The sequence below is a fragment of the Ornithorhynchus anatinus genome, chromosome 2 (assembly GCF_004115215.2).
Source record: "Ornithorhynchus anatinus isolate Pmale09 chromosome 2, mOrnAna1.pri.v4, whole genome shotgun sequence".
Taxonomy (NCBI): Eukaryota; Metazoa; Chordata; class Mammalia; order Monotremata; family Ornithorhynchidae; genus Ornithorhynchus; species Ornithorhynchus anatinus.
In genome coordinates, this window is record NC_041729.1 from 37119224 (window position 1) to 37136981 (window position 17758).

A 17758-nucleotide genomic window follows, 5' to 3' on the forward strand; every position below is an offset into this window, starting at 1 on the left:
ATTTGTGGAGTATAATAGATGAGGCAAAGTCAGTTTCCTTTTGCAGGGTCTCCAGAAGGAAAATCAAAGCTGTGACATTTTGAAGAGCTTCAGGTCAAGTTGCGTTGCTTTTCCTGGAGCCACAAACAGCTCCCAAAACTCCCCTCTAGGAGTTGGCTGTGGCATCCTTATTTCTCAAATGATCCCTATAAATTAGGCCATTTTCTCAGTCACGTTTGGCCAGTTAGAGTACTGGTTTCAAACCAAATCACGGTCACAATTTGTTGACTATAAAGTGAAGATGTGATCAGGTATGTTCTCATTCACATTTAATTTTTGAGGACTCTCCTTGCAGAATGAAGCGAGGGCAGGGATCCTTAGGACTCTTTAACAGTCATAACATCCTTCCATGTGGGTCTGGGGGAGTCTTTTCAAGGTGCACATCTAATGGTCGTTGGCTCCTCATTCTTATAAATAATTGATTATTCATGAAGTCTGGAACTCCTCCTGCTTCCATACAAAGCTTCCACTTATAGCAAGTCCTCCAGGGTTGGAAGCTGGCAATTGCTCAGCATTGATATTCCAAAAGGGTCTTCAGCAAGAATGTTGCAAGGAAATTGGTTGTCTTTTCTTGGGACACAAAACCAGCTTTGTGTCCCACTTTCCCTTCAGGACTCCCTGTAAAGAATAGGTAGATGTAAATAGGGCTCTTTGCTTCGTGAAAGAATGCACCTTGGAGATGAAAGTACATTTCAGGCAGCTAGAGCTCTGGAAGGGTGGAAATGAGCTGTGTAGACATAGTCACTTTACATCTGCTTAGAGGCCACTGAAAGCAGATAGCTTTTTTTTTTTAATGGGATGTAGAGGGAAGGAAACCGTTGAATGGTGCATTGTTTATGCAGGGCCTATGCAACTGAAATTAAAGATGGCCAGGCTACATTACTTGATGGTCTGGCTGGGTCAGAGAAAGAGGTTTTGTGGTGGTGGTGTTGCATTGATATTATGGATTTAAGGCGTCTTGCCAGCTACAGTCGTGTATAATTTTTCTTTTTAATTGTGTAGACTCTAATTTGCCTGCTGTGGATATTGCCTCTTCTATTAAACAGGTGTTGCTTGCCATTCTTGTTTGAACAGAAAGTGAAAGGGAGTTGTGTTTTTTTGTTTTGTTTTTTTTATGGTCAGCATCTGGCATACATTTTAAGTTGGCATCTGTCTTTGAAGCTTGGCCATACCTGACTCAAGAATAGTGATAGCTGAGAGACGCATTACTTTCTCCTCGCTTCAAAAACAACTGTTAAGACCAAAGGATGGGAGTGTGAGCACAATAATTTGAGACTACTGGTGAGGAGAGATTGGGAAAATGAGGCCTACGTCAATAAAAACGCCATTTCTTGGGAAAGTGTGCCCTTCTGCATTCCAGTTAGTCATTTACCACTGGCTGTCTCCTGGGGAAAGATTAGAGGCTTAATGAATGAGATTGCCAAATCAGTTGGATTCATCTTCCTTATAACTAGATAGAAAATGAGTCAATTTGGAAGTATTAATCTGTTTTCAAAGCTACTGACACCCACTAACTTGGTCCATTTCTTGATTCATCTCTGCCTGCCTGCCGGTAAGTGGAATTTTAAGGGCTCCTCTTGGGCAGTGTTAAAAATGCTTATGAAAACACCTCAGCATTTTCTCGAGAGATAGTGGATGTCCCGTAATGTGACTTTCTAAAATTAAGAAAAATAGGACCATGTTTTTTTTACAGGATTCAGCCCCTTAGACGTAGCAGGCACTGTAGTAAACAGTAAATGAGCACTTTGGGTTTATTTTTGTTTTTTTGTGGGGTGGCGGGGAGAGGCGGTGCTCGGCTACCACCTCCATCTCCTTTCATCCACTAAACTTTACACTGTTTCTGATCCAGTTTTGTTTGGTGAATGGAGAAAAGTCAAGTGTTCCATCCACTTTGTTGCTGACATATCACTCCCTTGGTGAACTCATTCACTCCCGTGGCTTCAACTATCGCCTCTATGCGGATGACACCCAAATCTGTATCTCCTCCCCTGTTCTCTTTCTCCCTCCAGGCTTGCATCTCCTCCTGCCTTCAGGACATCTCTACTTGGATGTCCTCCTGCCACCTAAAACTCAACATGTCCAAGACCGAGTTCCTTATCTTCCCTCCCAAACCCTGTCCTCGCCCTGACTTTCCTGTCACTGTGGATGGCACAACCGTCCTTTCCATCTCACAAGCCCGCATCCTTGGTGTCATCCTTGACTCCACTCTCTCATTCATCCCACCTATCCGTTCCGTCACCAAAGCCTGCCGATCTCACCTTCACAACATCGCCAAGATCCGCCCTTTCCTCTCCATTCAAACCGCTGCCATGTTAGTACAGTCACTCATCCTATCCTGACTGGATTACTATATCAGCCTCCTTTCTGACCTCCCAACCTCCTGTCTCTCCCCACTTCAGTCCATACTTCACTCTGCTGCCTGGATTATCTTTATACAGAAACGTTCTGGGCGTGTCCCCCCACGCGGCCCCTCAAAAATTTCTGGTGGTTGCCTATCATCCTCTGTATCAAGCAAAAACTCCTCACTATTGGCTTCAAAGCTCTCCATCACCTAGCCTTCTCTTACCTCAACTCCCTCCTCTCCTTCCACATTGCAGCCCACACATTCCCCTCTTCTGGTGCGTACCTTCTCACTGTGCCTCGTTCTCACCTGTCCCCCTGTCGACACCTGGCCCATGTCCTACCTCTTGCCTGGAATGCCCTCCCTCCTCAAATCCACCCAACAGCAAACAGTCACACTTCCCCCCTTCAGAGCCCTACTGAAGGCTCACCTCCTCCAAGAGGGCTTGCTACACTAAGCCCCTCTTTTCCTCAGCTCCCCTTCCCCTCCGCATCACCCGACTCACTTCCTTTGCTCTACAGGCTCTATATTAATGCCTGTTTACTTGTTTTGATATGTATATATCTATAATTCTATTTATTTCTATTGATGCCTGTTTACTTGTTTTGACATCTGTCTCTCCCCCCTACTAGACTTCAAGCCTCGTGTGGGCAGGGATTGTCTCTCTTTCTTGCTGAATTGTACTGAGCGCTTAGTACAGTGCTCTGCACACAGTGATCACTCAATAAATATGATCGAATGAACGAATGAATTCACATTCTGTACTGTTGCTGGATTGACTCCCAAGCTCAACCAGCTTTGTGTCAGCATTTAATGGTGACTACACTTTGGGTTGTAACAGGAGCTAGCCAAAGTCTAATTTAGGTTGACCAGTATGTGCTGTGAAGCTAAGCTTACCCAGGAAACAGATGTTCCCGTCCCCAAACAGACGTTTTACTTGGCCCAACTCTGCTTTATGGAATTCATTTGAACTATCCTATAGTTGGCTTTTTGTGCCCAGTAAGGAAACCCTAGGACAGAGGCTATTAGGTGAGGGGGTGCTCAGCTTTTTATTACGCTCCTTGTGGTAGTTGGGTCTGATTAAAGAACAAATACCGAAAGTTCAGAGTTCTCTAGATCTCATTCTTTTAGTTTAGCCTAGATACTAATTGCTGAAAAATGAACGTTTTCTCATCCTAGCTTTCTCTCTCGGAGGCTTCATTTCCTTTCTCAAACCCCCAGGTCTCTTTCACCATCCTCCTTCGAAGTAGGATCCGTACATCTTTTTGAATCTCCCAACTTCTACTCCTGCTATATGTTGTCAGTGTCTTTTAGATGGTTAAGTGCTGTGCGTATCCAAACTGGAAGTTCACCTAGGAGGGGGAAAATGACAGAATTTTCAAGAAGATGTTACCCTGGTGTGTGTGTATTTTTAGGGTTTTTGGTTTATGGGTTTTTTGTTTTTTTTTTTTGCCACCTCCACCCTTTGCCTCAGGTCTTTTTGGTCTAGTGTGTTGAGTGCAGTTCATTAAAAAAAATAAATTAAATAAACCCAAGCCCACCTGGACAGCTGTATGAAGAATGGAATTGCCTTTAGGGTGAGGAGCGAAGGAACATACACATGGCATCTGCAGCACATTCTTTGCTTTTGGTAAAATGCTAATCCCAATTTAACATTATGACAGCAGCTCATTAAAAGCCGTTTGGAAATGTGCAGATCTAGGCGGTAGAAAAGAAGAGGCTTTGCACGCACACAGTGGAGAATAATGATAACCCACGTGTGTCTCATTTTGTTTTAAATCAAGTAAATTACATAGAGGAAATTTGCAGGCATGAACTTGCTGTGGAATGTTGTCTTTAAGGTTCATAGTAACACAGAGTTTCTAGTTTAAAAAAAAAATCCAAAGCACAAAATTCAGGAGGTATTTGTAGGCAATTTTATTTCCCAAACATCAAATTTTATGGGATCCTTTCTGACATTTATTTTACACATGTCATAAATCCAACACTCACATATTTGGGGAGTTGTGTTTGTACTGGTTGTGTCGAATAGCCAAATAACATGCTTTGAAATTTTCGTATGGAGACCTCTTATATTTACCAGTAAAGATTGTGTCTTTGTATTTTCTTTTCAGCACATCTAAGCTAGAGGATAGCCTTTTTCTTTTGACAAAGCTTTCTCACCAAATGAAAATATTCTGTTTTCTGTGGGTTTTTTTTTCTTATAAGACTAACCCTACTTAAAAATCCTCTTCTGTAAACGTGTCAGGTATAAGTGAGTATTACATTTTTTCTGCAGTTCACTGACTTTCCTCCCTCCTCTGGCAAAGTTCTGCTTTTGGGGGTTGACCTAGTCCTCTCAATTCAGATAATTTTTTGAAATCTTTATAAGATATTTTGACAAGTGTATTTTTAAAACTTTCAGAAGGATTGGTACCTTATTGGATTAAAAGTAGAAGTGCTGCTTTCCTGCCTCTCTTCTTTCTCCATTTCTTTGTCAATCCTGTGATCCTGGCATTTACCTGAGTTTTAATCCTGGCCTTGCTACATGTCTGCTATGTGACCTTGGACATGTCACTTAATTTTTCTGTGCCTCAGTTATCTCATCTGTAAATGGATATTAAGATTGTGAGCTATATAGATTGGGGCCAATCTGATTAGCTTGTATCTACCCCAGCACTTAGTACAATGCCTGGCACATTGTAAGTGCATAACAAATAGCATTAAAAAACATTGCTTTGCGATCTATCTAGTGCCTTTTTTTTAAGTATACCTCCCTGTCTTTATGCCTATCTCCCCCCCTTTTTTTCCTCTCTCTCTCTGTCTTTTAATCTCAATATCTGTGGGGCTGTAGCAGTGGATATAAAATGGGAGCAAAAAAAGAGCGTGATTTTGTGTGGAAGAAGCAGAGGAGGGAGGTGGAATAAATTAAGTATATTAAACAGAAGCACTACAATCAGTTCTTTTTAGCAAATTCAGTGGTGGTAATCAGAAAAAATAAAGAAATTAGGCATTTTTTTTAGCTCATGAGTCACTCATGGTGCCTTGCCCATGTTTTGCTTTACACCTTTTAACCCTTAGCATCTCCAACTAATGTGTTTCTCCCTCTCTTTTTTTAGACAGTATGTTTTCACTCAGGTGCTAAGAGTAAAATTAATTTATGATTGAGTGAGATTTACAGTCACTGTCCCTCAGTCAGCAATTATTAAGTAGACCTCAAAATTGAGCTTCTGACTGCCATTGTTGCCTAAGTGTAGGCCACTCGAAGGTCTGAAAAGTGCCTCAACTGTACATCAACATGTCCTCCTGCTGCTCCTTGGCTGTCCCCGGCTCTCCCCCCAAAGTCAGTCCAGTGGTGGCCTGGTCTAGTTTTCCCCTGTTCCACGAGGGCTTGACTGATGTCATGAGAATTGTCCCCTTGATGGGTGTAGGGGCAGACTGGGGCAACTCTAAGAGGGCTGATCCGGTTCTGGGAAGCCAGTGTGGGTCAGGGGAACAATGAAGGATTTGGGTCTGCTCCAGAGGATGACTGCAAAGTTCTCATTCTGTTCAGGGCTTTGGAGCCCCCATCTTGGGTGACACCAAGACCGTCACGCCTTTAGGTGGGAAGAGGTTTGGTTGGGGGAGAAATAGAGAAGATTGGTTTAGTTGCAGTCTCCTCTGTTGAACTTCCAATGAGGGTCACCATCCAGTTCGTTCATTCCATCGTATTAAGTGAGCGCTTACTGTGTGCAGAGCACTGTACTAAGCGCTTGGGAGAGTACAGTATGACAGTAAACAGACACATTCCCTGCCCACCACAAGCTTACAGTCTAGAAGGGGGAAAACAAAGGTAGCCCAAACTAGGGTTCTGCTGGCTTCTTTTCCCATCTCCCTTCTCCCTGCACATTTATGGAATACAGGATGCTTTTTGGCTCCAGGAACATCACTTCTAAATTAGCTTAGCTGGTAATGGCCAGGGAGCATTCAATCAGTCAGTGGTTTTGATTGAACCACAGCCAAGTGGAAAGCTTCTAGAATCTTAAGCTGTGAGTCCCATCTGGAACCTGATTATCTTGCATCTAGCCCAGTGCTTAGTACAGGGCTTGGCATATAAGTAAGTACTGAACAAATGTTATTATTGTTGTCATCATCATCATCTTAGTCAATGACCTGCTTTTTACATTATCGCAGTCAGTCTTTCTATCTACCCTGTAACCACCTGAGCTTGACTATGCTTGAAATAGCCCTGTTCCTAGCTGGCGAATAACCTTTTGTGTCTGATTTTAGTTTCCAGGCCGACCGCCCTGCACTAAATGTCGTCATTTTCCCCCTGCTCCACGAGGGCTTGACTGATGTCATCAGAGATGTCCCCATGATGCACTTGGATGAGATTACCTTGTTTAAAAGCAGAGTGGCAGAAGAACCTCCCAACTTGTGGTGGTGATGGTGCTCTAGTGGAAGTGGGATGGTCGGTATCAACAGCTGAAACCATTTTCTGGGGGCCTCATCCTACTTCCCTCTCCCTCCTTGAGCTTATGGCTGCCTTACTGGATGCTTTACAATCACTTCAGTCCAATTGCACCCCAAAGCTAGATGAGACCGGACATTGCGCTGAACATGGCTGCTGCTGCTAGTGCTCTTCGGTACTGTCCCGGAAAGTTCCATCAGCCGTGTTTGGATGGTTCCTCATGGTTAATGTCACTTATTTGGTCTGTGATGTAAGGAGCAAAAAAAACAAAAAAAACCCAACAACTCTCCTCATCCCACTCCATTTCACTCAATATGTTTCTGTAAAGCTTCTGTGTACTTTGGCAGTACGCTTTGTATCCTCTGTTATCTCAGGCACTTTTATTTGTGACTGCTTGTTACTTGATTGGTGCCGAGGGTTAATCGTTAATAGGATTATATGAGGAGAAATGAAGTGGGCAGCCTTTATTGTGGAGAACTAGTAGAAGCATGTAGTTCATATGGATGGAGACAGTCCCTGATACCCAGTCAGTACTGAGGGTGTTTATATATTTGCACATAAAAAAAGGTTTCAGGATTACATCTGGGATGACTAATGTAACTTGTTCACTTATTTCCAAGGATAATGTTTTGTAAACTTCACTCTGCAAACCTTTTCATGAGCATTCTTCCAAAATGAGCCATTTGGACCATTTATTATACAGTTTTGTATGCAGGTTATTTTCTTCCCATTGTTCCCCAAAACTCTAATAAGGTGCAATGTGGTGTTTGTTTTGAGAAGGAGTGGTAGTTATAATCAGATCACAGAGATGCTATACAGTTACACATTTTCAATAACTGTTGGTTTACAAATCTTCAGTTATCATGCTTTATTTCTACTGTACTAGCCACATGACAGAACAAATATGACTTCTTTTGCTTTTTTAAAGCTCTCTAGTTCCAAATGTTTGGCTCTTCTTCCAGTAAAAAAGGTTATCATCATTGTAATCCAGCTATGTCTCAGATTTTTAAATTCACACATCTTAATAAAAGAAAGGGATTGAGGATTCACTTCCTGTTGATTTTTGAAATAATCATTTCTGAGCTAGAGTCATAAAGGACCACTCCAGCTCAGAGTTTTTAGCCCAAAGAGTGGTGGTTACCTGTCACACAGGCGGCCCCAAACATGAATTCCAGCCCTAGGAGCTTACCTAAGGTGGCTTTCCAAGACTTGAGAGTATCCTGAGAAGATATGTTTGATTTCCAGTAGAGTAACCTGTATTAAACTGAGAAAGAAAACTTGAGGCGTGGTAGTGGTCTGGGTGATTTTTTTTGTATGTATGCTCCCCTCCCCCCGCCCAACCTCCCAATTGCCTTATTTATTGAGCACTTTCAAAACTAAAGCAGCTGTTCCAAAAGTGAATAACTTTGTATGGAAATGCAAAGGGCCAAATGCTGACAGGGTCTCTTTCCTGTCTTAGTGTCTTATTGGATAATCTTTCCTTCTGGCCTTTTCCACTCATGAATTGTAATGCTTTCGATACAAGTCTCTTAGCACCACTAGCAAGATTATGTGGCTATTTGGTGGAGCAAGTCCCAGGAGGACTTCCCGAGGGAACACAGAATTTCCCCATGGGCCATCGGAAGCCCTTTCAGTTGATATTTTCAGCTCAGCAAGGTCACTGCTTAAAGTTCTACATTTGTGGTTTCTTTGCAGAATGATAGCAGACATGGGGGCCTCCATTATTTTGTCATGGCCCCAAGAGGAGAGAAGCTAATATGTCTCACCTTCATGTCCTTCCTGCAAATCTCCAGTTTCTCCTCCCTACTCCCTTCTTAATGGTCAGAGATTGCAGACCTATCTTAAAACGGGATAATTAGATCCTGGCCCAGTCTTATCTGGACCATTTGTGCGCATGTATGTATCTGATATGACTTATCTCCCCGTGGATCAGAGAATATTCAAGCAGTCCCTACAGTGGCCATTTTCCTGATGATTTTTTTTTAATGAATTAGTCAATGTGACAAGTTGCACTCCTTGCTGAGCCATTCTTGCCCGAGGTTCACCTTGCTGTTAACAAACCAGACTAGCTTGTCTTTTAGAAGAAGTTCCACGCTTTTAACCTCCACTCCTGAAAAAACGAACGTAAATATTTTTTCTTCCTCATGATGAAATACAGAAGCCTCAACGCCAGAGAGATTCTTCTAACCTCCTCCCTCTTCTGGCTGAAAGACTGGGAAGAGAGGAAAGCAATTTTTCATTCACTTTTATAAAGATTTGTGATAGAATTTTCCTAGAAAACCAAGAATCTCACAGCAATAGCATTAAATAAGGCCTTGACCAAAATGCAAGTTTTGAATGGATCACATCGTTTCTCAGTTACAATTCATGTAGAAAATATGTTGTTTTTCCACCAGTAGCCTTTTGTTTTTTTCTGTCACTGAAACAGCTCTCCTTTACCTCGACTCCCCAAAGCCTAGAAGTCATTTCATCTCCCCTTTCCCCATGTAAATATCCCTTCTCTCCCTAAATTAATTGTTCTTGTTTTTAAAGGTGGTTGTGGAACTGTGTTTTTCTTCAAGCGATGCCTCGCCAATCATTCCTTAGGCTTTCTGGGCATCCAACAATGTGATATGGTTGATCAGGGTAATTACAAAAAATGGAGAAAGCAAGTTATCCTCATTCTGCTGGTAAGGAACGGCCGGCCTAAAAGGTTACGGTGGTGATTTAGTCAAATTTGAGCACCTGGACATTTTTCCAGTGTGGAGGTTTTTTTGGTTGTTGTTTTTGGCCTCCATCAGGTAAAAGTGATGTTCTCCTACTGGATGAAAAAGCGTATCTAGAGGTTGAGTTAAGTTTCACATTCTGTCCATTTCATATTCGAAGTGAAGTTTTCCCCCGAGTCACTCAACGCTACATCCTGGTATGTGTGAAACTGAGGGGAAATTTGCTGCTCGTGTGTTCCCTCTCAGCTGCCGGAGACAGGGCAGGCACTACCTGTTAAACGTGTAATTTTTTTGTGGCCCAAAGTGATGCCTTCTGTCCCAGGTTAATCTCTGTCACGTTTAGATCCCCTGCACATTCTGTGTTCTCAAGGTGATGTTTTTCTCCTTTGTTTTTTTGTTGCATCGGAAGGTTGCCTCTTACTGTGATAAACGCGGGATTATGCCTTCCCCAGGAATTTTTAAGAAGAATTTAATGTTATCTTGACGACAGAGCCTAGAAAGTCTATTCTCATGAGCAAGCGATTTTAAGCAGTAACGTAATTTATACTAAAAAACAGGTCCGGGGAAGGACAGCCTCCAGGCAGAGAAGGGTAGCTTGTTGGGGAGAGTGACGGGGAGAGGCACGCATTGGGGAGTGTGTGTATCAATACATAGAGATGGAAATTGCTGTGAAAAGAGACACAGAAACTGTAGACTTGATATTTTTAGTGTCTCTGCAGCAATCCTTTTACTTAGTGAGAATTTCCGCTGTTTCTGCACTCCAAACAGGATTCACCAGATGTTAATAATGTGCTTATTTTCTCTAAGTGCTATTTTGGCACCGGTGTTAATTACAATTTATATTCTGCAGCATTTACACTGGGAAAAGAACCCACCCTAATAGTCCCCAATTGGCAGGGCTGGGCTATTAAACGTAGTGCCATATGTTCTGAGCAGAGAAAAGCATAGGATTTAGAGCCTGGTCAGCATTAAAGCTTCAAAACGAGGCGGTGGGGTGGGCTGTGTGGGCTTTTTGTTGTTGTTATTGTTATTGTTTCATTGAGGGGGGTCAGGGGAGAACAGAGGAGACATTTATCTCTCCTTTTTCACTGATCTCTCCTCCTACCTTTTTATCTCTTCATAGGGGCATCTCTCAGGTGGGGCTCTACTTTCTCCACAGGATCCTTGCAGAGCTACGTGTCCTGGTGGCCTCTCCCTCTGGGTCTCTGAGGCAGTGAGCCCAGTGTCCGCTCAGAAAGCTAGGGAGAGTCCGGGATTGACCATTCCTTAGAGGAGGGACACGTGTCACCAGTGATCCGTTTACCAATTCAGGGAGCATGACGCAGGAGAACAGATTTGAACCAAAAGACACCCCCGGGACTTCGTCTCCCACAGAGAGCTGGGCTTTCGAACTTCATTTTAACGTTTGTTTGTTCAAACCCGAGAAGTCTGATCAGACGTGGTCAGTGTCTTTTAGTAAAATGAAGGAGGGGCGGGGAAGAGCACTTTTAAGAAGGTGTAAGCTAAGGAGGATCATTTGACTTGTAGAAAGCTGTCCTTGTGCTCTGTCCATTTCTGGCTTTCTCAGACAGTCTTAAAATAGAGATTATGGAACTGAACAGTGGCAGAGCCTCAGGTTCCTTCCATCTACTTGGGGTGCCACTGACCTGTCACCACAGAAGGAGACCTCAACAGCAGGATATTGGGTCCCTTGCAGTTCAATCTTAATTTGGTCTGGATAAGGGGGAAGGGCAAACATAGTCTGTAAAGCAGAACCCCCCCAGGGCCGTTTGGAAGTGGATCCAAAGGGGTGTTCTCCCAGACCCTGTCAGGACGGCTAAGGAAAAGGGCCTGCCAAAAAATTAGTCCGGATTGGGTTCCTCAAGTAATAGAAGTACGACCCTGGTAACAGTTTCCATTCCCTTTATAAAAAAAAAATCCAGATTTCACTGCATTGAGCTGAGTATTTTTGTGAGTCGTCAATCTCCCTTAACTGCTTCATGCTGGGGCTTGTTCCTACTCCTGGCAAGGTGGTGCCCTGCAGTTGCCAGTTCAGAGTAAATGACCGAGAGAAGGTGAACTCTGAGGTGTAAAGAGGTTGGAGCCGTTGCAGCCAGGACCGGGGTGGTCTTTAAGGAAGAAATCTAATTCTGGAAACTAAAACTCGTTGAACATGACGTGTACTTTTAAAAAAAGAAAGTGACTGACATTTGATGCTTCAACCTGTTTAGGCGAGGTGGGTCAGGGAAATCTGATGGGCTCCTGGCATCGGTTCCCAATCCATAGGGGCTCCGGGGATTGATGTTTGGTAAATGGGAATTGCGGAGGAAAGGGCAGCTTGGTTCCTTGGTCTCTAAGGTGCCCTCTCTCTCAGAGAGGCACAGACAACCAGAGCTCTGTGGCAGGGAGACAATTTCCATAGAAACCATTTGGGATGTGGTCTGAGGAAATAATGATTAATAGGGAAAGGACACTGCCTGGAGCCCTCTTTTGTTTTTAGACTACAGTGAGGGACAAACTAGAATGAAGTGGTGGACTGGTAACGGGAGAGTTGGCTGCTGCAGGAAAAAAAAGAAAAAGAAAATCCTCATTTCCTCCATTAAGTTTTAAAGGCAGACTCCCTCATCTTCCTGCCCCCATCCTTACTTGCTCCTTTTAGGATTTGAAAATCGCTAAGATCTTGTTAGAAATAATAATAAAAAAGTTAATGGATGAGGCACGATGATTAACATTGTTGCTGTTAGCAGCAGGATCCCAGCCATTTCAGCTATAAAACATGAAGCAAGGGAGGCATTGACCTTTCTGCTGTTGAAATAAATGGAAAAGTCGATATCCATTGTTTTCAATGGCATCGACCTCTTGACACCCCTATTTTTTCCCCACTTTTTTTTTCCTTGACAGTAAAGGAGTGGAGATGAGGCCCGGGGAGGTGTGAGGGAACAGTGTGTACTAGTCATTGATCTTTTGGGGAGATAATTAGAAATTTCCAAGGTCCACAGAGCCCTAAGGATCAAGTACCCCCATGGAAATTTTCAAATTGTAGATCTCACAGAGGCAGATTGGTTTGAATTTATTTTATTTTTTTTTACCTTCAGGTTTTAAAACACAAAATCAGAGTTTTATGTTAATATCATGGAGTTAGGCACCTTTTTTTCCCCCCCAGCAGTCGCACCACTGTGAACTTCATCAGTGCAATGAGAATCAGTATTAAAATAGGTATTGCTAATTAGCTGTATGACAATTAAGCAAAGTAGCACAAAACCATTAGGACATCAGATTTGTTTTTGAAGTTTGTCCTTTGAAGTGGAAGCTGTAACTCAGCTTAAAAGCTGATTAGGGGAAAACCTTTCTATCAACTTTTTATATGACATTTAAGTATTAAAAACCTCTGTCATGGAAAAGTTCACATCTTATTTATTCTCATATGTGCGCACATACCTGATGTTGTCCTGTGTGTAATTCTTGTGAAAGAGTTTTTGATAGTGTTGAATTACAAGAGAAGCGCAACCAGTTGTTTATAGAGCACTGTCCATTTTTATATGCACCCCTGACTCCCACAACTCGCCTTAGTGCGATTATCATAGGGTGATTGGTTAACGAGAGAGAAAATATCGTACCATTGATGAAAAGATTCAAGAAGATTCTGAGTCTCGTTTTATAAGGTGCTAAGTAACAAGAAATGGCAACCTGCTTGCAATTGACTGACAAACTCCTCAGTTTTAACAGCTCCATCTGTGCACTTGTTTTACACTTGTACTTACAACTGGATCTGTGAGTTCATAGTAGTGAATCACATTTTGAATGTGCTATTTTCATGTAAATTTGTGGCATGTACAAGATTTCAAATAAAGCGAAATTGATTTTAAAAAGACGACTTCATTGTCTTACGCCCCATTTCTGGTAAGTGGATTTCTGCTTTTAATTCAGACTTTGTGGGTATCATTTCACATCTTTTCAAAGGAGGTTGAGATACCAACCGCATTAGGGATGGTCAGCCTGGGCAGCAGGAGTAAGTTCTCATAGCCCAAATTGAATGTAAATGGTATTTCTTAAATGCCTACTATGTGCCAGGCATTTACTGTACTGACTGCTGGGGTAGATACAAGAAAACCAGGTTGGACACAGTCTCTGTCCCACATGGGGTTCATAATCTTAATCTGTGCTTTACAGGTGAAGGAATTGTGGCCCAGTGAAGTGACTTGCCCTAGTCACTTCACGCAGCAGGCAAGTGACAGAGCCGGGATTAGACCCAGGTGTCTCTGATTCCCAGGGCTATGCTTTGTTTGTTCAATTGTATTTATTGAGAGCAGTGAACTAAGCGCCTGGGAGAGTACAATATAGCAATAAGCAGACACATGCCCTGCCCACAACGATCCACTAGTCCACAGTGCTTTTCCGAAAAATGACCTGTATTGTCCAGCAACCCTTTGCTGAACCATTTCATTTTCAAGGCATGGTCAAAATTGACCATAGAATTTTGGGGAGAGTTCCAAGTTTCCATTTTGGACCGAGAGCTAGAGCCAAAATGACCTCCTTATTAATGGAGTTGCCCCGACCAGTCAAGTGTCCTTCCCAATAAGAGGAAGGAGCTGGCCATTCTGACTGCTGTGGCTAAATGTGACAGCAGGGTGATATCAGATGGGAATTTGTGTAGTTGAGAGACATTATAGCAGCCCTTATTTCAGAGGCGCATTTATGACTTGATCATTACAGTGACAGATAAGAGTGAAGGAGAGGGGAGCCAACTCGAAGAAATAACCATGAAATATGGCAAAATGGTGAAAGCATTAAAGGACAGGAAAAAGCATCTGAATCATAACGAATCAAAAGTCTCTAGGCCAGCACAATTCAATGAAGCATTGGCCTAGATCTCTACCTTTTTTCCTCTCTTCCAGGTTTAACCCTGGGTTTCTTTTTTCAGTAGCTTCAGGAGGGCAGTCAGAAATAGTTTGTCAAGTTTTATGGGTTCCCAGTTATTTAAGCCCACCAGGAGCATAAGTTTTGGCCTACCTGGAGGTGCTGGCGTGGCAGCCAGCTTTCTTCAAGAGTGATGAGCTTTGTATCGTGGGAATTAACGGCAGAATTGACTGGGAACCATTGTCTTGGACATGTGTATGCTGCCTCGATCCTTTCCCGTTGCCCTGTGCAGCATAGTTAGGCCTTGGTGATTTCTAGCTTTGGCCTTTTCTAACATTTCCTAACTCATCACGCAAGCATTCTTTTATCGTTGGGAAGAAAACAGCAATGTGTTTCCGGATACTAACCGTCAAGGAAGGGTTCCCTGGAACATTTTCAGTTGAGCACAATTAGTCTCGACTCTCTAGAGAAATGAAAGTCGTGGAGATGGGGGCGAGGCTATAGTATGTTTTAACCTGCAGCTCTGGTGAGGATGGTATGGCCAACTCCTGATTATTTTTTTTTTCTGTGATAATGGAGGCAGGATTACCATGGGTGATTTACATCAGTTAATAATTCAAAACCTTTCTCCCTCACCCAAACTGGCTAGCGTGTAATACATTTATCAGATTGAAATTTTACCTCCTCTTCACGTCCCTGGCGCACCTTCCACTGGCAGTGCTAACCAGCATGAAATGGCCAAAAGTTGGGCCACAGGAGGGAGGAGGAGGAAAGGCAAAGACCCCAGATAATTAGTCCCTGAATAATTAAGATGTGGATGTATTTTCCAAAGAATACAATTTGCATTGCGGGGGTTGTAATTCCTTGCGTTCCTATAGAGCAATCAAAGCACTTCATGCATTATTTATTTCTACATCCCCGGCTGAGAGGGAGGGGACGCATGGGGGGAAACCAAGGCCCAAAACAGTTAAGTGACCGGTCTCACAGAGCCAGGACCTATATCCTGGATTCCCAGTCCTGTGTTTTTTCCACCTCATTACTTCCTGGGAAGAAAACGGTTCTAGAGGTATGTATTTAAAGCTCGAAATTTAAAATTTTGCTTTTGTTAGAAATCTGGGTGCATAGCTTTAGGATATTGACATTGCTAGTGTTCCTCGATTTGGCCAAAGTGTACTTATTTCCAAGATCATCAAAAGAAAAGATAGAGGTAGCTGAACAAACACACAGCTCATCTTGCACCAGCTTTCGAAATTCAAGCCACACCCCTTGCCCTAGTTACTTTTTTAACCTCTCTCTTAGGAGGAAACTCCAAATTGACTTGGGGAGTGAGGAATCTAGAATGGGGTGTATGGTTTTTTGTGGGTTTTTTTCCGCTGTGGCCAGAAGTGAATTCCAGGAGATCCTTCATTCCTTTTCCAATGGCAGCCAAATGATGGCACTGGACAGGATGTTGACAACTGTGCCTGTGGAGTTTCCTTATTTTGTCCCTTTCAAGAAACAAACATTCCGAGGGGCAAAGCCCTCCACCTGCAGTTTAAGGTGGCCTCTGAAACTATTGCTTTGCCCTCAGTGATGGACCCAGAGATTCAGACATTTGTCTGTCTCCTAACTTCTACCACCGTCCCCCTCTTCCCTAATACCCCTTCTGTCGTTCTTCCTCACAGCTACTCCTTTGTGTAACATGCAAACACCCCTCAGAAGCTTGGGATGCTTTGTTTGATGTGCTGTTGAGCCGGGAATACTGGTTGGATCACAAGTGTCCACTTTTATGGATTCTTCAGGAGTGGAGGGCCTGAGCTTTTCCGAGGAGGGGATGGTGTCACCCTCAAGATGGCAGCTTCCTATTCGAAGAATATTTTGCTGGTGTATATTCAGTAAAGGAGTTGAAGATGATCTGAGGGAAGAGTGGGAATATCTAAAAGAGGTTGACACTGAAAACAGGAAAAGTTCTCCTTAGCAAGATTTCCCCAGCCAGGGAGAAGTGGAGGGTGGATACAGAACTGTTTAAATAGCTTATTTGGTTAATTCTCCCTCTCCCCTTACCCTGTCTCCTCAAATCCAGAAATGCCCCAGTTGGTTTTCCTAGACTGATAATTGGGCAACCCCTTATTTCAGTTCTACTGGGAAGCTGTGGTCTTTCCGAGGAAAGATAGGTGAAGTGCTGGGCAATTAAGCAGGAGACCATAACTGCTGCGTTTTACCTAGGATGTAGATGCACTGGCTTCCTGTGGGAGGATTTGCTGCAACTTTCTCGGCTAAATGTCTGAAATCTGCAATTCTTAAGCCCCCAAGTTTTTCTACTGTTTACCCATAAGCCCCTGCTGGATTTCATTTACACAGCCTTTCTTCTCTTGGTATGAGCTTGCTTGACTGCAGAGAGCCCCAACCATTAGAGCCCTGCTGACCTGAGGCAGTTTTTATTTATGCTATTTAAGCACTTACTATGCGTCAAGTGCTGTTTTAAGCGCTGGGGTAGATGCAATTTAATCAGGCTGCATATAATCCCTGTTACACATGGGGTTCCCAGTTTAAGTAGGAAGAGGAACAAGCATTGAATCCCCATTTGGCAGTTGAGGAAATGGGCACAGAGAAGTGAAGGCACTTGCCCATGCTCACACAGCAGGCAAGTGGTGGAGCTGGGAGTTAGACCCAGGTCCTCTGGCTCCCAGGCCCATGCTCTTTCCACTAGTCCAAGCAGTTTCCCAATCATTTGAAGAGGCTCATAAGTTCCCTTGAGTCTTGGCCCCCATCCTCCTGTCCCACTTGTTAGTACCAAAGCTTCCCTTAGCTTCAGATGGCAGCTCTCACCAAACCCCTGAGTCATCTGAGGCTTTTCTTTACCACCCTGGTCAAAGGACTGAGGTTTAAGTTCTCACTGTGACTCTCTCCAAATGTATGCCCAGGTCACAACCAAGCCAACTTTTATGTTTCAGACTTGCAAAATATCTGTGGCTTATCTTATCCTATGACTCTTTAAGATGGTACCCAACCTCTGGGTCTGAGAGACACCTGGAGGAAGCCAAGAGTTAAGGTATGTGCTCTTCTTGAAATACCAAATCTTCAGTAAAACCTTGTTACTCAACATTATCCAAGGATAAAACAAGATAGTGACTTGTTTTTTAGGGCGGCGTAGGAAATTTATCACTGAATGTACATATGATATATGCATAAGAGCTGAAGGTGTTTGTTTTCTTTTTGCAATGTATAAAAAACTTGTTTTTCAGGCTCTTAATATTTCACATTGATGTTCACCTCTTAAGTAAGCAGAATTAGTCTTGGAATGAACCCAATCTAAGTCCCAACCTGATTCCTCTAGTTTCCTTTCTTTCTTTCCTTCCTTTCTCCTCCAGCCTCTATCCCCACACAATCAGAACTCGGTTCCGAACATGGAAAACAGTCTACTAAGGC

The 17758-nt window shown here is 43.1% G+C and overlaps 1 protein-coding gene across 4 annotated transcripts in view; it reads left to right on the plus strand.

The window, feature by feature from the left end:
• FBXL18 (F-box and leucine rich repeat protein 18) overlaps positions 1-13367 on the plus strand; it is a 51494-nt gene extending 38127 nt beyond the window's left edge. For 2 of the 4 annotated variants that reach the window (XM_029051437.2, XM_029051430.2), the window contains one exon: positions 6629-9340. In XM_029051437.2, coding sequence (XP_028907270.1) covers positions 6629-6785 — 157 coding nt within the window. In that variant the 3' untranslated portion in view covers positions 6786-9340. Of the gene's footprint in view, positions 1-6628; positions 9341-10637 lie in introns of those variants that run through there. The other 2 variants (XR_003754567.2, XM_029051445.2) reach the window with 2 other exon arrangements.
• Positions 13368-17758: the final 4391 nt, after the last annotated feature.